This window comes from Trachemys scripta, chromosome 2 (genome assembly GCF_013100865.1).
Source record: "Trachemys scripta elegans isolate TJP31775 chromosome 2, CAS_Tse_1.0, whole genome shotgun sequence".
In the NCBI taxonomy this organism is placed as follows: domain Eukaryota; kingdom Metazoa; phylum Chordata; order Testudines; family Emydidae; genus Trachemys; species Trachemys scripta.
Window position 1 is genome coordinate 10,720,341 of NC_048299.1, and position 20,704 is coordinate 10,741,044.

Here is a 20,704-nt window from a genome sequence, read left to right on the forward strand (position 1 = left end):
GGCACTGCTCTACCGTCACCTAAAATGGAGCACCCACAGGGACATCCCTTGAAGAAGAAGAGAAGGTCACTCACCATGTGCAGTAACTGAAGTTCTTCAAGATGGCTGTCCCTGTGGGTGCTCCAATACCCTCCATCCTCCCCTCTATTTCGGAGGGTTTTTTGCACCATAGACTCTGTGGTAAAGAAGGAACCAATGGGGGATTGGTTGCACAGCGCTATGTAACCGCCAGAGGCAGTGTGAGATGGGGACAGCACATGTGTGACCCAAACAGGCACCACTACTACAAATTTGCCGTTTTCAAGCTCAGGAGTGCAGATTCACCTAAAGTGGAGCACCCACAGGGACAACCATCTCACAGAACCTCAGTTACTGCACAGGGTGAGTGACCTTGTGCTGGTCGATAAGCCCCACACTTACTTAAAACCTATTGATGCTTCATGGGGAAACTTCAGGAAAACATCCTCTCTAGAACGAAGGATGCCAAAGGCTTGGAAGCAGATTCTCTTCTTCATCCTTTGCAGCACACTTATGGTACACAAGGGTCAAAAGGCAGGCAGATCCCCACCCCTCAGGATTCCCTTAGCTTGCGAGACCCTCCAACTGAGGTAGAATGGGCATAGCTGAGCCCTACCCCACTGTGATCTACAGACTTCCTCAGGGGAAACGGTAAGAGTAAGTGGCATGCTGGGGATCTGGATGGTGCATGGTTGGCATAGAACTGGCCCCAGGATGTGTGAGCGATAACCCGCTCTTTGGAGCCCCGCAGACAGTGGTCTCAGTGGAGAACCTAGCTCTGTCCTTTTCTCTTTTTCATTTAATTTTGCATTAAACCAGCCTCTCCGTTGCCTAGCAGTTCAGCAGTTGCCGCGACTGTTTCCTCACCTGAAATCGGGAGAGTTAATTGCTGTGTTAATTATGAAGATACCGCAAACAGATTATTGTGTGTGCAGGAGAGTAAAAACTCTCTCAGCAGGAGGGGATAAACTCTCAATAACACAGAGCCTATTTTCTTGCAAATGTTCTTAGCCAAACAAATCAAGAGAATAGATATATGTTGCCAAGAAAGTCAGCAGAAATGATCTCTCAGTAAACCATTTACCACAAGGCAGAGGTAGTTCCTAAGCTGACTTGCTTGTGACTCTACAGTGGTGAGTCCTATTTAGAAATCAGTAGTTAGGTTTGCCAGACTATACAGTATTTTCATTTTGTACAGCATCACGATGAGGCCTGAATCGTGGGTCTGTTATGGCCCCTTTACGCTGTATGTCAGTGGTCCCCAACCTTTTTCGTCTGGCAGGTGCCAGACGATGAGCCACAGAGGACCGTGGCGGCGGACAAGCATCCGCCGAAATGCCGCCAACAAGCGGCAACGTCAATAGGTGTCGCCGCCAAAATGCCGCGGACAAGCAGCAGCATCCAGAGGCAGCATTTCGGCGGCGACGCCTCTGGATGACGCTGCTTGTCGGCGGCATTTCGGCGGATGCTCGTCCGCCGACCAGTACGCGGGCGCCATGGCACCCAGGGGCACCACGTTGGGGACCCCGGCTGGATGTAAATAGGGTGATTACCTGTCCCTTATTTTAAGGGACTATCCCTTATTTCATTGGGGTGACCACCCGTCCCTTATTTTAAGGGATGTCCCTTGACCATTTAAACATTAAATCGAAGCTTATAAGAATTGCTTTGTATGCTTGAGGGTAGTACAAATGTACACTTGAGAGAAAAAATACATGATATGCTAAGAGGAACAGTATTTCCCTAAAATGTCGCTTACAATAAAGCATTGTCTCTTGTTTTTCATGTGGTTTTCCCTGAACTCCATCCAACAAAGGTGGTCACCCTAAGTGCCAAAGGGCTATACATTGACTGTGGGATGCCCTGTGCGACATAGAGTGAATGGAATAGCCCCTCGCATCCCTCAGCATGTTGGGGGCATAGCCAGGGAAGTGGAGATACAGCTGGACTGCCTACTTTTGTTGCCATAATAGTCCCTTGGTGGCCATTGCAGCTGGCTGAAATTTAGAGCAGCCCTGAGACTGCTCTAAACTGAGCCAGAGGCCAGCCTGGCCACCATACAGACCATAAATCTGGGGAGCGCCATGCTAGATAGAGCTCAGGTATTCCTTCAAATTGGGCCCTTCTCACTGACCTGCATGAGGGCTCTAATTAAGGCCCAGGTGACTACAACAGTAATTATGTTGTATAGCTCAGAAAGTTTGATACATTTTAGGAAATTAGGTGAGAAAAACTCGCCATCTTTGTTAATTACATAAGAGGCCGCAGCTGCACCTTTGTTTGGTCGAGAGATGAGGGCGCGTTGTCTCGGAACTTAAAATATATGTCTTAACACTCTTGCTAAATTAGTCCTCTGATTGCATAGTTGTGGTTTTTGTTTCTGAGTCTGCCTCATAAAATGCATACCCATTAATTGTGCTAAAGCAACGAAATATACCGTCATTGTATGATGTATATTGAAGTCAATTCAAGCGAATCACAGCCCAAACGTCATTTATCCCTGCACCTTTAAAGGGACATTGTGAGAAGTGCTGGACTGACAGCACCGAAGACTGAAGTCCTCCATCTAAGTGGGTGCTGTACAGGTAATGGTAGGACAAGCTTCCTCACCAGTGTGCCAGAGTGCCTTTGCCCTGATACAGATAAGGATGAAAGCATGGCTCAGTCTCCATGCCTATTCAGTCTTGTCTTTGTGTGTGATGTGGATGCCTGGCCCCCTAAAAAGGGAAGAAAGACCACAATAAAGTTGTGCACACACCACCATTAACCTGTGTAACAGCTTTCAGTCATTACTGATGAGAGGTGGATTTGAACCAATGATGAGTTAAAGACTTTGGGTAAAATGTTCCTATGTGACTTAAAAGCCGAAGAGCTTGTCTATATGGGGAAATTTGCCAGCAGAACTATACCAGTATAATTATACTGCTGTTATTGTATTGGTGTAACATCACATAAACTGTACCGGGAAAATGCACTCTTATTCCCAAAGAAGAGTGTCCAAATGAGGTGTTACACTGGCATAACTATAATGCTATGATTATACTGGTACAGTCCTGCTGGTAAATTTCCGTGTAGATAAGCCCTAAAACCCATTTTCAAAAGAGATGTAGGCACTTAGGCTCCTAAGAGCATGTCTACACTACAGCTACTACACCAGCACCGCTATGGTACTGCAGCAATGCTACTGTAGCGCCATAGTGGAGACGCTTCTGACATCAATGGAAGGGGCTTTTCTGTTGATGTAGCTAATCCATCTCTGAGAGGCAGTAGCTAGATCTACCGAAGAATTCGAGCCGCATCTACGTTGGGGCTAAGGTCAACCTAATTATAGCACTTGGTGCAAAATTTTTCACAGCCCCGTGTGATGTAGCTAGATCCATCTAATTTTTAAGTGTAGCCCAAACCAAGGTCATGTTGAAAGTCAATGGGACTTAGGCTCCTAATTCACATTGGGTACGTCTACACTGCAATAAAAGACCAGCCGCATGGTCAGCTGACTCGGGCTCATGGACTGTGGGGTTAAAATTTGCTGTGTAGACATTCAGACTTGGGTTGCAGCCTGGCCTCTAGGACCCTGTGAGGTGGGAGGATCTCAAAGACCAGGCTCCAACCTAAGCCTGAACATCTACTCTGCAAGTTTTAGTTCTGCAGCCCAAACCCCGTGAGCCCGATTCCATTGACCTCGACGTTGAGACTTGGTGCCGGCGTGTTTTTGGCTGCAGTATAGACATAGTCTTAGGCATTCTGAAATTTTTTTACCCTTTGGACCTGATTCACCGTTGTCCTGCACCATGTGCAATCAATCACACCAGGACAAAATGAATGCAAAGGGGGTGTGCAAATTGCTACCATTCTGATTTTGGATTCACCTTTACTGGTGTAAATAACTGCAGGGCAATAGAGAACAAAGTCATCTGAGTCTTGTTCCCGAGACAATGATGTTTGATTCTTGAGTCTCCAGGCACTATGGTGCTGAATGGTGCATGAATCATGATTGTTTAACTGCTTTCTTTGTGGTTTTGGAAGCAATAGAAATGTTTTCATCAATTAAAAATTGGAAGATGCGATCCAGATTACTCTTTGCCAGCTGCTTTCTGTTTGGATCTCAGCGCCAAAGGAACCCATGAATATAAAATGCATAGCCTGTATCCTGTTCCCCATAGCCTATCTCTTTATCTAGTAAATTACGAGAGAGAAATTGTAGTTCATCATATTTTATATTTCTTTTTTGTCCCTTGATGCATCCCAGTCCTGGCAAAATACCAAAAGATGCAGCCCTGCAAACGTGTTTGATACTCTGAAATTCAATTTCTTGTGGTGCTGTAAAATAGGGTTCTGCTAAATGTTTTCAGTTGGAATGTGTAGTACTAATCCCATTATTGCTGCTCGGACTAGTCTAGTCTGGTTTTAATCTAATGTCTCTGTCTGGGGTGGGGGATAGCACAGGAGGCGAAGGGTTGAGAGTCCATGCCAACGCATCAAATTTCAACATGAATTTCCTGAGAAATCATAAGACTTTATTTGATATAGTGTCTTCCACCCAATCCATCTCCGAGGCGAGCCGTCAAAAGGTTACAAGAATATTGTAATACACGCATGGCTAACCATCAGTAAATGAGCAGCGGATTCAATTGATTCAGCATCTGATGGTATTAACTAACTCCTGGACCTGGATTTGAATCACTCTGCAATATTTCTGGGAGCTAAGAGTTTGTTAACTTTCGGTATTTTAAACCACTAGACCTCAGAGCTCCTCTGCTGATTGGTTAATAACATTTAGACTGTTCAAAATGTGCTTTAGCTTTAACAGATTTTTTTTTTTATTGAGATTTTTTTTTATTTCCTGGCCTGTGCATTTTGGACCTAATTGAAAATAATTCACAGGGATAAATTCACTACCAGTGTAAGTAGGTAGGGAGACCCGAGTTCTAGTCTCAGCTATGCCACTAATCATCTGTTTGGCTTTGGGCAAGTTACTTCACTGTTATGTGCCTCAGTTTCCCCATTTGTAAAATGCGGTTAATGCTACAGACTTTCTTTTGTAAAGTGCTCTGAGATCTATGGAAGCCCAGCACTAGAGATGAGCTAAGTGTTATTACAATTATGGAGGCAGGCTTGCGTACAGCAATGTGGAATTTGACCCTTGTTCTCCAGGGTTTGCTTGAGATAATTTAAATCCATTTTCAAGTGGTCTTAATGATTTACGGCTCTGCTATCAATTCCTGTGGGCCATCTCACTTTGTCATAACATAAGAAGACAAGAGCAACGTTAAATAGACTGTTTAATCGATGTACAGAGCGGTGTAGCAAATCCTCCATCATTTGGCATCTTTAAATTGAGCAGCGCAGATGTCTTTCTAAAAGAGACACTGTAGCTCAACCCCAAGTTACTGGCTTTGTTCAGGAATCACTGAGTGAAATTCTGTGGTTTGTTACGCAGGTCAGACAAGATCATAATGGTCCTTTCTGGCCACAATCTATAACATTTCAGCACTGTGAAAAATAGTGATCCAATGAGCTTATTTCTCTACTAGTTTTTTAGGGTTAGTACAGCACTGTTTAACGGAGATCCCAAATAGGTCAGTGTTTGTAGGAGAGAGCACAAAATACAATGAAACCTCTTAGATTAATCAGGCCGGATAAACCCTGACTGAAGATAGAGCTAAAGCCAGGTAAGCAAAGCAGAGCTTTATTTATTGCCTCACCAATAAATCTTACCAAAAAGCCTCATGCCATTTTAGTACTTTCTGTCTGATCCTGGATGGAATAAGGAAGTGAATTTAAAAAAAATTTCAGAACCTCCAAAAGTTTTAGTTCAATGATGATTCTAAAACTGGACAAAGGTTCTAGGAGGGAATGGGGGAGTTGTTTTAAATAACCTGGTTCTCCCATTCCCTATTGCCAGAGATACTGAAGAAGGAGTCACCAACTGACTTCCGGAAAGGGATGTTCCCATGTAGACAAGAATCTGCATCATATAAGCCTTCAACTGGAGTTTCCTAAATTAGTTCTTGGTAGGATGCTTGTTCACTTCTCCTGTAGATGGTTTTGAACAACGCAACACCTCACTGCTGGCATTCTGATCAGACCCATCCTCTTCATATTCCAGAGATCTTGCTGTTCTAGAGCCTGCATTTTACAGGTCTCCCTCTGTTTTAGATGTAGCGTCTATGCCAAGTACAAATGGCTGGGCCACCCAGAGGATTCAGGGGGCCTGGGGTCTTGCCGCCGAAGACCCGGCACTTCGGCAGCAGGTCCCGGGGCGGAAGGATCCCCCGCCGCAGGTCTTCAGGACACTTTGGCAGCGGGTACCGGAGTGGAAGGACCCCCCGCCGCCGAATTGCCGCTGAAGACCCGGAGCGGAAGAAGCTCCGGGGGCCCGGGCCCCATGAGAGTTTTCCGGGGCCCCCGGAGCGAGTGAAGGACCCCGCTCCAGGGGCCCCGAAAAACTCTCGTGGGGCCCCTGCAGGGCCTGGGGCAACTTGCCCCACTTGCCCCCCCCCCTTCTGGGCGGCCCTGACAAATAGAATCATTAAGTCAAGTAGAATAGTGAGTCAGAGCTGACAAGTTCTGTACTTTAAAGTCTGGTCACAGCTGGTCCACTGGCAGAACAAGGGGCAGCATTAGCCAGGTCTAAGAGAATGTCTTCACTGCACACTAATGCTGGTTCTTACCCCAACTCCCTATAGCACCCACACAGAAAAACCTCTGAGACGTGTTTGGAGGTGCTCTAAGCCAAGCTAGCTGATCCAGCAAGGAGTATCGGTTAGAACCTGGCCTCCAGTTTAACTCAGGCTGGAGGACACAGGCAAAAAATCCTCAAGTGCTGATAGTCATCTAATCCCTTCCCACAGTTCCTCCCAAAGGACAGACAAGTTCAAATGCAAGTGACACAATTGTCTGATAAAGAATCCTAGAGCGTCTCAGCACAAAGAACCCTGGGATATGCCCCAAGCGACCATCGGTAAGTGCAGAAATGGTGAGCACGGTGGGGCCCTGCTGGGGCGATGCTCACACCTGGGTTAGGCTAACCAGAGTGCTCAGCCCCAGGTGCCGATCACTCAGGTTACCTATGCAGTGAAGACATACATGCCTTAAATGTGAATTTCCCCCCAAGGATTGTTCCTAAGGCTCTCAAGCAGAGTTTTGATTCTAACACAAAGGGAAGAGTGCCACCTACTGGACCATAAGTAACACTTCCTTAAGCATCTGCTCTGCAGTAGGTGTTCCGTGGATGTCTCATAGGGTATGTCTACCTTCCAATTGGACACTCGCAGCTGGTCTGTGCCAGATGACTCAGGCTTGCAGGTTTTGGGTACAGGGGCTGTTTAATTACTGTGTAGAGGTTCAGGCTTGGGCTGCGAGGTGGGAGGGTCCCAGAACTCGGGCTTCAGCCATAGCCTAAATGTCTACACTGCAATTAAACAGCCCTATAGCCCGAGCCCTACGGGGTGTCTGATGGCAATGTAGACATGCCCTTAGTCTAACACTGACCTGGCTTAGAGCTGCTTTGCTTGTGAAAGCATTGGGTCACCACACCAGGTGGTACAGCTGTCTGGTCAAATGGCGTTGGATAAAATAACAACCAAACCTCATAGCAAACCAGTTTGAAGACTGAAAACGTTTGGTTAGATTTCCTTTCTGTACCTCACCCAGCAGTAGCAAAAGTTCTTCTGCCAGAGTTAGAACTCAGTGACTATACACCTGTACAGCCCCATTGCTTTCTGGCTTCAGTGACACCTGAGTAGCCCCCTTGACTTCATTGTGGTTGCACAGGGATAGTTGACTGGCTCTGTCATTGGAACTGAATTCCATTGATGGTGTATGAGCTAGACTAGAATCCAGCTCTCTTCTTTAACCACCCAGAGATTTCAGTGAAGACTACCATGTAGGGAGAGCTGGCTGGGAAGTGGTTTTCAAATCCTGTGAGTTATTCATTTTCAAATGATACCTTACAAGGTGTATTTTGTACAAATATTATTACAATAGAGTGTGGGGTATGAATACAGGGGTGCTTTCGGTCACATCTAGGTGCATACCACATACCCTGCAGAACCAATAGCAGTAAAGGGTTGTGCATGCTTACTTTAGTCACTGTGGTAAGCAAATATGATTCTGAGCACAAGTCTATTAAAGTGGAAGGTGCCCTCTTTGTACAGTCTCATTTCCTAATAAAACCATGGTGCAAAATCTGTTACCTGCCTAGGCCATCACTATTAATGCATTGGGGGGGGAGATGTAGATGTATATTAAGGGTTGATAACAACAGAGGGGCCAGTACATGCTTAATGGCAAATTCTCCCCTACAAAAATATTGGTCTTCGTCCCACCCCACTGTCTGCATAGAAGTCGGTTGCATTATGTATTTTAAGGCTTTGCAATTCTTGAACGAAAAGCATTACCAAGCTACAATGTAGTATATTAACTAATGGTCATTTTTGTATTAACTTTTGAACAGATGTGTCACTGCTCCAAATGGATTGTGCAGTGCCTCTGAAGTCTCCTGTTTATATATTTTATAGGCAGGACACTATCAAAAAGGAATTTGTAATTTACTGCATTTCTGTCACCACCTGCATGTTATGTAGCACTGGTGTGAGTCGTTCTCTTTCCATTAATGTGCATTAAGGGCTCAGCTCAGTTACCAGCCTACCTCTTTGTTGAGTCTTGAATAGAGGCAGACAAGCAAAATGAAAAACTAAAGAAAAATATTGATTCGGGACACTGCTGATGGGTGATGCACTACTAATGTAATATCAGTAATGTTTTTGCGGATTCAGCAGTTCATATGTAAATAATGCACCAGAATAAACCCTGAGATAACAGCAGATATGCGTGGGGTGGAGGTAAATTTAGCTCTAAAGTGAGGGACAGTTGAATGGATCCAAACTCTGTCACAAATCTCAAACCCAAAGACTCAGAGGCCGAACAGGTTTGGTTAACTTTCCCCTACACGTTCTTCTCATGTCTCTGGGATTTGTGGTTAGGCCCAGGGCTGGAAGTGCTGAAATATCGCAAATAAGTGGTTCTTTTGGGATGTTCTTTCACTGCTTGAGACTAAGAAGCACTGGAGGGACCAAGTAGGAAATACGGTATAGCTGTGAATAATGGGATGAAATGAAGAGGATGAAAATTTAGGCTGAATAGCTGGAAGAGATGGTGTCTGTTACATCGTGGAAACATCTGATCTGAGATTGTTTTTGCCCAATGAAGCCGACTACGGGGGTCTGATAAGTCCCTGTTTAAGCAATGGCGTGACCCAGGCAGGTGCTGGGCATGCTGTCCCACCCCCAGTTTGACAGATGCACCTCCGGCCCAATCTGAAGCATCCCTGCCATTCCAGTCCAGCATTTCTCATGGTCAGAGACAAGTGTGTATGTTCTGAAGCCTAGAATAAAAGTTTGGGAGGATAAATGATGGTTTGTTCCGTTTATTCTATCCCCTAGCCAGTACCAGTGAAATTTTCCACTATATTCTCCAGAAATTGGTCTAATCCGTTTTTAAATAATTTAAGCATTGGGGCTTGTTTCCCTAGGGAGATGATTCCACATCCTGCTAGAAGCCAAAAGGAGTCACTCTGATACATGTAAGCTTTGAAAGGGGCACTCTTGTAATGAAAGAGCTCCATCTAATAATAATGTCAAAGCAATGTGGCAGGGCAATTAAAACGGGAATTAAGAAGCTGGCAGAATATTAGTTCAGTGAGGTCAAGATGACAGTATATAATGAGATGACTGCTTTGCATTCATCTTGGGTTACTAAATCATAGGGTGGATTTTACTGCGTTTTATAAAATGGCAAAGAACGGCAAATGGATTAATATTTAAATTTGATGCAAATGAAGAGATAGCAAGTATAGGAATTTTTTTATTAGATACATTATACAAATTATAGGTGGGAAAAGATGTGTTTGAGGGCATCTAGTCAATGTGGCTGCCAAGACTGGATTGGCAGGGGGCAGGCAAGATGCTCTCATAGGGAGTTTAAATTCCTAATTTCTCCAGCAAGTAAGATAAAAATATGAGGTCTAAGTAGCTGAACTGTATAAAGAGGTGAAGGGAATCAAAGGAAGCCAAACCCTACCATAGACCAGTGGTTCTCAACCAGGGGTACATGTACCCCTGGGGGTATGCAGAGGTCTTTCAGGAGGTTCATCAACTCATCTATTTGCTTCGTTTTACAACAGGCTACATAAAAAGCACTAGCGAAGTCAGTACAAACTAAAATTTCATACAGACAATGACTTGTTTATCCTGTTCTATATACTATACACTGAAATGTAAGTACAATATTTATATTCCAACTGATTTATAATTATATGGCAAAAATGAGACCATAAGCAATTGTTCAGTACTAGTACGCTGTGACACTTTTGTATTTTTATGTCTGATTTTGTAAGAAAGTAGTTTTCAAGTGAGGTGAAACTTGGGGGTACGCCAGACATATCAGACTCCTGAAAGGGGTACAGAAGTCTGGAACGGTTGAGAGCCACTGCCATAGACAATGCCTTGAAGAGATTCATGCATTTCCCCTACTTTTATACCTCCTTGTTGGGTCTTCTGTATTCAACCCTCAGCTAATTCCTCCTCAGGGTATTCTTCCACATGGGGTCCTGATAAGACATTCATCCCTCCTTTTTGACCTGATGTACCATCTTCACAGAATCACAGAGGGAAATCCCAGCCCAACTGAAGTCAGTATCCATTAGCTTCAGTGGGGTCAAGATTTCACCCGTAGATTTTAAGGCCAGAAGGGACCATTGTGATCATCTAGTCTGACCTCTGGCGTAACACAGGCCATGCAATTTTGGCCAGCGATTGCCGAATGGAAACCAGTAACTTTGGTTGAACTCAACATATCTTTTAGGAGGACCTCCAGTCTTGAATTAAGCCCTGATTTAGAAAAAAGCATCCATATGTAGGAGAACACATTAAAGATAAGGGGACTTAAATACATGCTTAAAACTAAGTGTGTTCTTAAGTGTTTTCAAGTCAGTCCTGAAAGCACAATTCTTCCAAGAAGATCATGAATCAAAATCTTCTCCTCAAAGTGACCGTATATTTTAAAAAGGAGACGAAGTGCAAGAATAATTTTCAAGCAGCAGGTGTCAGGGCTATGGAAGACTGAGGCCACATTTTCTGTCCTACTGAGTACAGGTAGGATATTACTATCCTAGAAACATTTTCAAAACAATATTACGTTGAGTTTAGCATCTCATTCAAAGGGGAAGTTGAAATGGGAGGTGGAGTTCCAAACCAGACCGCTGTCGGGACCTATTCATTGTGGGCTCTATCGGACAATCTAACATCATCAGCCTGGGAAACAGGAGAGTGGATGTGGACAGGAAAGCTCACCCACAGGGAAAAAATACAGTGAGATGTAGGAGCTAGTGAGGACGTGGAGAGATGCTTTAGCATCTCTGTGAGAGACTTTTCCCTTTTATTGGCTCAACTGATGCTTGGTCCAAGAAACCCCTTCCCAAGGGGGTTCAGGACAAATCAAGGTTAACAACAGCGCTGTGCAAAAAGGAAAGCTTTGGCCAGCAAAGTTAATGATGGCCCCGAGACGTTACTACAAGATGTGGATTGAACCTTACTGCAGTAAGTTCTATTCAGCATCCCAAGAGGTGCCCCTACCATCCCTTCTTTTCCAAGTGCAACTCATGTGCAACTGCCTGAAGTTACTGTTAACCGTTGTCCTTCTGACCCCATGGCCCCAGTATTTGGTATTGGATGGCATCCAGTTGAATATCTAGACTCCTTCGCAGGTTCGTAGTGAGATGCGCCGCTGCCACTCTATCCCAGGAACTCCACTGTCACTTGCTTTAAGACACAGCTTGCTTGCTTAGTTGTTTGGCACAACATGCATCAGGCCAGAAAGTTTGGAGAAGCAGATTTTGTGCAGAACAGAACCACTTACACAGCCATGGGCTGCATCTCTACGTCATCTGAATCACTGGGCTTTTTTCTCTCTGATCCACGGCAGCTGCTTCAAGTCTTTAAAGCTCCTCTGTCCTTCTCCCTCAATTCCTCTAAAATTTTTGGCAAGGCTCTTTGCAAAGAAATGATCAATTTTTATTAAACTTCTACTGTGCCTCCCCTCAAGAATCACCAAATGCTTCCTGGTAATAGCTGCTTTGTAGTGATAAACAAAACATGTATTAATAACATATATTACCAATACTACTTACTACAAAGCAGCAAATTTATGCCAAATCACCAAACAAGTTTTGTATTAAAACACATGACATCAATACTCCTGGGACAGAGAAACAGCTGGAGATCCTGCTATGAACCAGGAAAAGATATTAAACTGTGTGCCTAATATCCAAATATTGATTTCACCCCAAAGGGTTTCAAGGAAAAATGTTTGCAATTAAGCTATTTATAATAATTATTTCTGGGTAGAAAGGAGCTTGGGGGTTTGGAGGCATAAATGATTAGATGACAATGCACCACAATGGATATCTACACCAAATAGACTATCAAGAATGGGAGGCCGGGGGCGGGGGGAGAAACACATGCAATTATAATATTACTGGAATGTGTAGGCACTGCAAGGAAATCATTCTTCAGAAATCTTACGCCAAACCATTTTTTATCTCAGATAAGTTGAAACCTCAGTCACTATTATTATTTACATAGGGCCATGGGGGGATCTGGTATGTTACACGAGGTAGACAAGTTGCATAAGTAATACATTGGCTTTTAATGTGTGGTTATATCTCCTACTGGCTGGAATAAAGCCCACTATATACCCACAGCTGATGGAGTTATTCCTATAGTTCAAATGGCAGTGGGCTGTGCTAACAGTCCAAGGTTCTATCTCCACCGGTGTGCATGCATGTCTGAGGCCACAAGTACATTTCACTGTGGGAGAACATCTTGTTTACAATGTCCTCTGAAAGTGAGAACAGGCGTTCGCATGGCACTGTTGTAAATATCTAGCAACGCCGGCTACATGCTAGCGGCATTAAAGAGTCATATGTCCCTTCATGCTTCAACCACCCTTCCAGAGGACAGGCTGATAACAGGTTCTGCTCAAGAATGATCCAAAGCAGTGCGGACCGACGCATGTTCATTTTCATCATCAAAGTCAGATGCCATCAGGATTTCTTTTGTGGTGGTTCAGGTTTTGGAGTTTCTGTATTGGATGTTGGTCTTTTAAGACTTCTGAAAGCATTCACCACACCTCGTCCCGCTCAGATTTTGGAAGGCTCTTCAGATTCTTAAACCTCGGGCCGAGTGCTGTAGCTCTCTTTGGAAATCTCACATTGGTACCTTCTTTGCGTTTTGTCAAATCTGCAGGGAAAGTGTTCTTAAAACGAACAACATGTGCTGGGTCATCATCCGAGACTGCTATAACATGAAATATGCGGCAGAATGTGGGTAAAACAGCAGGAGACATACAATTCTCCTCCGAGGAGTTGAGTCACACATTTAATTAATGCATTTTTTTAACGAGCGCCATTAGCATGGAAGCATGTCCTCTCTACTGGTGGCCAAAGCCTGAAGGAGCATATGAATGTTTAGCATATCTGGCACATAAATACTTTGCAATGTCGGCTACAAACATGCCATGCAAACGCCTGTTCTCACTTTCAGGTGACATTATAAATAAGAAGCAGCAAAATTATCTCCCATAAGGGTAGACAAACTTGTTTGTCTTAGCAATTAAGCATCCCCCAGATCCAGCACCCCAAGCCCCCTCCCGCACTGCAATCCCTTACCCTGAGCCCCCTCCCATACTTTAACTCCCTCCCAGAGCCCATGCCCCACACCCCCTTCCACATCCCAACACCCTGCCCCGAGCCCCCTCCTGCACCCAAATTCACTCCCAGATCCCACGCCCCAGCCCCCAAACTCCCTCCCTCTCAGTTAACTGGAATTTTTCACTTACCGGCACCCCCGATTCCCTTAACATGCTGGATAAGAAAGCTTTTACTGTATTAGCTACCTTCCAGTCATCTGGTACAGAGGCTTGTTTCAACAATAGATTACATACTACAGTAAGTAGTTTGATATTTGAGTTCCTTCAGAACTCTTGGGTCAATACCATCTGGTCCTGGCAACATTACAATTTAATTTATCAGTTTGTTGTAAAACCTCTTCTATTGACACATCAGTGTGGGACAGTACTACAGACTCGTCAACCAAAAAAAATAGCTCTGATGTGGGAATCTCCCCCACGTTCTCTGCAGTGAAGACTGATACAAAGAATTCATTTCGCTTCTCTTCAATGTCCTTGTCTTCTTTGAGAGCTCCTTCCAGGGGCATGGATCAGCGTTCATGTCACGCTCCCCGTCAGTACCCAGCCCGGGTCAGGGAAGCTAATGATCCAACCAGCGGACCAAATTTGGTGATGAATCCTGGTCGCGTGCCACCTGAGACACTTTGTGTATACACTAAGAAGAAGTGCTTCTTTAGCACCTTTGTTGTCCAGTGACCCCACTGCCTATACAGTAGGCTTCCTGCTTCTGATGTACTTTAAACAATTCTTACAGTTAGTTTTGTGTCTTTAGCAAGTTGCTTCTCAAATTCTTTCTTGGCCTGCCTTATTATATTTAACTTGCCAGACTCGGTGCTCCTTTGAATTATCCTCACTAGGTTTTCACTTCCAAATTTTAGAAGATGCCTTTTGCCTCTCAAGGCATCCATTATTCCATTGTTTAGCCATGGTGGCATTCTTTTGGTCCTCTGATTGTCTTTTCTAATTTGGGATATACATTTAGTTTGAGCCTCTCTTATGGTGTTTTTAAATAGTCCCCATGCTGCTTGCAGGTATTTAACCCTTCTGATGGCTCCTTCTAATTTCCATCAAACAAACATCCTCATTTTTTCATAGTTCCCTTTTTTAAAGTTAAATGTATTTTTCCCCCCTACATGGATGATAAATTTAATACATTATGGTCGCTATTACCAAGCGGTTCAGCTATACTCACCTCTTGGACCAGATCCTGTGCTCTACTAAGGACTAAACCAAGAATTGCCTCACCTCTGGTGGGTTCCAGGACTAGCTGCACCAAGAAGCAGTCATTATCGGTGTCTAGAAATTTTATCTCTGTATTATGGCCTGAGGTGACATTTACCCAGTCAATATGAGGGTACTTGAAATCACCCATTATTGTTGTGCTTTCTGCTTTTGTGGCCCCCCTAATCTCCTTGAGCATTTCACAATCATTGTTACCATGCTGGTCAGGTGTTCAGTAGTATATTCCTACTGCTATACTCTTTTTATTCAAATATGGAATTTCTTCCTGTAGAAATTCTATGGTACGGTTTGTTTCATTTAAGAGTTTTACTTCATTTGACTCTTTGCTTTCTTTTACATATAGTGCCATTCCAGCACCAGCGTGAGCTACTCTCATTCCCATACATTTCATTCTTTGGTATTACCATTTCCCACTGGTTATCCTCATTCCTTCAAGTTTCCATGATGCCTATTATATCAAAATCCTCATTTAATGCCAGGCACTCCTGTTCACCCATCTTAGTATTTAGACTTCTTACATTTGTATATAAGCACTTTGTACATTTTGTCACTACTCAATTGCTTGCCTTATTGTGTTGTTTTTTGTGAGAAACTCTGATGTGCTGAATGAAATGAAGGAGCTTCCTCTCTCTATGCCTCTTGTCGAGGCAGAGTGACTTTGTGTTTGGAAGCCGTTGTTTTTGGGGAGGTTTCAAGTGTCACCCAGGCGCGTATGGCCTTCTATGTGAGGGAAGTACAGTATCAGACAGCCACTATATCACTGTTGCAGGGCATTTCTGAAAAGAATTCCCACCTTCTTATTCCTTATTGTTCCAGTTTATCACAAAGCCTTATATTGACAGTACTAAACTTTAAAATACTTATGTATAAAATGGCCTACATAAGAGGCAGTATCATTCCCCCACCACGGTGTGTGGTTCAATTGGTTGTAGCCATGTTGGTCCCAGGATATTAGAGGGACAAGATGGATGAGGTAATATCTTTTATTGGATCAGCTTCTGTTGGTGAGAGAGACAAGCCCTATAGCCGAAGAAGAGCTCTGTGTGGCTCGAAAGCTTGTCTCTCTCACCAACAGAAGTTGGTCCAATCAAAGGCATTACCTCACCCACCTTGCCCCCCTTGTGTGAGACATTTTGATTTGTGGCTATAGCAGATCAGGGTTAAAGATGCAAAATGCTACAGGCAGGCATACATTGTTAATGTGTTACCAATAGGGAAAGAAACATGCCCACCCCAGTCAACACCAACTAGAGATTATATCCTCTGTGGTAGTTTGTTTTCTTTCATTTGTGAAAGTTAATATTGGGGCTGATTTGGATTCTGTGCCAACTATAAGTTGGTTACACAGTGGAATCCCTCACAATTCATTTCAGAACTTCCAAATAGGATGGTAAGAAGAAGGAGCATGAATGAATTTTGAGATCTCAAGCTACTAACTGTGCTTGGGCAGTGATGCAGGATTCGTAATTTGGTATTGCATTTCATAGAATCATAGAACTGGAAGGGACCTCCAGAGGTCATCTAGTCCAGTCCCCTGCACACGTGGCAGGACTAAGTATTATCTAGACCATCCCTGACAGGTGTTTGTTCAACCTGCTCTTAAAAATCCCCAATGATGGAGATTTCACTACCTTCTTAGGCAATTTATTCCAGTGCTTAACCACCCTGACAGTTAGGAAGTTTTTCCTAATGTCCAGCCTAAACCTCCCTTGCTGCAATTTAAGCCCATTGCTTCTTGTCCTAGCCTCAGAGGTTAAGAAAAACAATTTTTCTCCTTCCTCCTTGTAACAACCGTTTATGTACTTGAAAACTGTTATCATGTCCCCTCTCAGTCTTCTCTTCTCCAGACTAAACAAACCCAATTTTTTCAGTCTTCCCTCAAAGGTCATGTTTTCCTGACCTTTAATCATTTTTGTTGCTCTTCTCTGGATTTTCTCCAATTTGTCCACATCTTTCCTGAAACGTGGCACCCAGAACTGGACACAATACTCCAGTTTCTGAAAGTCTGTCTAATTTCTGCATGAATAACCTATGCAATAATAGTAATCAATACTAATTTATTTATTTAGCATGTGCATAGTCATCTAGCCAAGCGATGGCATCTTCAGTGGCGTGATGCAGTTCTTCTAGGCCACCGCTGAACCTAGTCAGCAGGCATTCCTCGACAATGTAGGTGCCTGAGGTTAGACACCCAAATCCATATTTAGGCACCTAAGTAAATGCCTAGTAAGTAAGTGGCCAGATTTTTCAGAGGTGCTGAGCACCTATAGCTCCTATTGAAGTTACTGGACTTGTAAACATCCACAAAACTACCTTGTCGTCCTTCAAATCCCTTCATAAACCTCTCCTTTGCTGCGATGCCTACAAAAAACTGGGCGATGGTTAGGCAACTGGTGTGCTGAGATCACTGCCCACGATGCTGACAAGGACTGTCTCATTGTTTCCTTGTGCTCCCTCGTCTGTCTGTCTGTATCCATCTATTGTCTCTTGTCTAATATTTGGGTCGCAGGCTGTCTGGGGCAGGGACTGTCATAGTCATAGAGTTTATGGCCAGAAGAGACCATCAGATCATGTAGTCTGACCTCCTGTGTTTCACAGGCCACAAACACCACCTGCCCACTAAACCCAACAATCAAAATTAGACCAAAGTAGTACACCCTGCAGGAGACTAAACTAGTGTGTGCCACATACAGGGAATAGGAGGGGTTCAGGTGCACCAATACCTGAGACCCCTGCAATGGTAATGGAATTGATTAAGTAAGATAGACCCAGATGTTCCTGATAAGCACCTGTGCTACAGGCTGTAGAGGAAGGTGAAACACACTCACCCACCCACCCCGTCCATGGTCACTGCCAATTTGAGCTGGTGGAAAATTCCTTCCTGACCCCACACATGGCGATCAGTTTGACCCTCAGCATGTGAGCAAGAAACCACCAGCCAAATATCTGAGAGAGAGAATTTTTGGTACCATCTCAGATCACCAGTCCACCCCACCCAGTGCTCCATCCCCAGCTGTGGCCATCTCTGATTCTTCAGAGGATGCCTTTTTGTTCAGTGCTTGTATAACACCTAGCACAACTGGGGTCCTGGTCCATCACTGAGGTTTCTAGCGACCACAGCAATAACCACTGTCAATGAGGAGTGAATCCACTAAAGTCTGTGGAGTTGAACCAGTGTAAACTTGTATAAGTGAGATCGAAATCAGGAAAACTATATTTTGTGGCTGGCTGAAAACTTTCTAAAATGGAGCACTATGAACGCTTTGTCTTGATATTTTGGGAAGATTTGCTGTTTAATATTTTACTTTTCAGGTACATCCTGTATGAGGTCACTGCAGCATTGTCCTTGGTCTCTTACTCTGAGTCCAAATACTGCAGTGCTTCCAGTTCCTTAATATGCATGGAAAATGTATATCGGGCCTGATTTCTAGGTGTTTCCAAATCTGCATCAAGCTCAGACATGATACTCCAGCAGAAAGCAGGCTTGTGAAGGGAAGGAGGAGTTTACAGGCTTAGAAAATAGCTCTGGAACATCCCATCCAGATTCCTGACTAGTTCCTGGCACCCCAGCTGGGTGGAATGGTTCTATTTGTCGGGGGTGGGGTGGGACCAGCATGGCCTCAGGAAGAATTCATGGCCTCACAGTCGGTTTCACAAACCTCTTTTCAGATGGCACCTGCTTCCGCTGTCCAAACGTGACCAGACTCCATGCGCACTGATATGACGTGGGAAATCCCAGCCCCATTGAAGTCAGTGGCTAAACTCCCGTTGACTTCAGTGGGATCAGGCTCCCTGTAAATGACTATTGATGTCTCTTCTCTGTAGATCTCATTTTTTAACTCCAGTTTTAGCTCCCTGATCTTTTCCTTTCCCTTTTCCAGATAAATTTTGTATTTCTATTTAACATCGTTAGGATTTTAATGACAAAACTGAGAGCTTCAACCACTTCAGAAACAATACAATACAGGTAAGTTGGCCAGTGCTTTTCACAATTGTTATAAGAAATGTTCTGACCTTTTCTATGCAGTATGTACGCTGTGGGGGTTTTATTAATTAGATACCGAAAACGCTGCATACTCCACCGCTTGCCCTGACGTTGTTCTGCCTTTGTATTTTAGGATTGTACACCTAGGCTTGGTAACTGTATCTCCTTATACTTTAGACATGTCGTGCTAGGGTACAATATCATTGTTCATGGGGCAGGTTATTTTCAGTGTTTTTTTTAAAATGCATCTACAGAAATTTGCATACATTCTTGCACCCATTCTAATTATGTGCATGGATGAAATCAGGTACACCCAGCTGGAATTTATTTGCAGATAGATATGCGCTGTTGCATCTCCTAACCTGTTTACATGCTTCAGGGTGCTCATATGCCTCTACTGTACATATGCAAAGGTACCTATTTCAGAATTTGGCCCAATGTCACTAGCTAGGTCAGTCTGGTGTAAAAGTGATACATCAAGAAGGCCACTTTTTCCTCTCCAGTAAAATACGATTGGTTCATGGGAGGAGAGCATTTAACTACCGGTTTCAAAATATATTACAATAGCTATACAAACGACATTTTTCTGTAATCCACTACTCTGATGACTAGACTATTTATGGAGCTTAGTTGACTGATGAGTGTAGAAATGCACAACCTGTACCAAATTGCCTCTCCGCTTATGCACACAATTTTGTGGGTGCATGTAATAATACTTTGACTGCCAAATAAATAGTTGATGTGCTGGCATAAATTCAGATTCCTTTTCTGCATTCCTAAATTCCCAGTGAAGGCAGTAGGCATTTGAGGGGAAACAAGGAGTACAGGATTGGGTTATAGTCTTGAGCCCACGGATCAAGTAGGTAGACACAGAGATGTTTCTGTTCATGCCCACAGATTACTGTACATCCAAATACAGGGAGCAATGTGGAGGCCGTAAGCACCTTGCAGGAAATGCTGACTTGAACGCCTTGTAAGACTGGACCTTTAGAGTACAGAGTGAGATCTTGTGTGGTTATGCAGGTCTCCCAAGCTCTGCAGGGGTTTTATGGCAGGCACAACTGGGACTCCCAAAGTCACCTGTCACTGCTGTGTGAAATCTCAGTTTCCCAAGCTGAGCGCTGAACCCTGAAGTCTGACCTGCTTGTGTCTTGAAAGGGAGTTTTGCCTGAGTAACGTGGCTTTGGTGTCTGGTCCACTGCTTTCCTTTTGCTTCTGACCTTGAAACATGGTTTCAGGGTAAGCTGTAAGGTTAATGCACTGGCCTGATGCTCTTGCTTCGATTCCCCTCTGCACATTCACTGAGAAATGAAGCCCATGGTAGAAAAAAATTCCGTTCTCCCTGCTCATGCCTCATGCAATGGTTCCAAAACCAAAAGGGGGAAAAGACTGAGATCTCAGCTCCTTGCTCTCCCTGGGGTGAATGGTGGGGCATGTAAAAACATTCCCAGACAGCTTGAATAAGACGAGCTGGCTTTATCCCTGCACAAGTGGTGATGATCAGATTTTTGTCACAAAGGGTTTTTGTCACAAAGCTGCAAAGCTGCTTCTGCACATGATGAATAAAAAAAACATTTAAATTTCATGCAAGCCTCATGCAGTGCACTGGGGGTCCCTCATGTTTCACCTAATCTTTTAAACTTCACAGTAGTAATGTCATGAAAGAATCTGCCCTTTTTAAACGGTTAGGCAGCTGTGGGTTGAGACCAC

At 44.0% G+C, this 20,704-nt stretch overlaps 1 protein-coding gene across 6 annotated transcripts in view; it reads left to right on the forward strand.

The window, feature by feature from the left end:
- CRHR2 (corticotropin releasing hormone receptor 2) overlaps window positions 1–20,704 on the forward strand; it is a 260,488-nt gene that overhangs the window by 210,899 nt on the left and 28,885 nt on the right. For all 6 annotated transcript variants that reach the window (XM_034759884.1, XM_034759887.1, XM_034759885.1 and 3 more), the window contains one exon: window positions 18,891–18,976. In XM_034759884.1, the coding sequence (XP_034615775.1) occupies window positions 18,891–18,976 (86 nt within the window). The remainder of the gene's footprint in view (window positions 1–18,890; window positions 18,977–20,704) is intronic.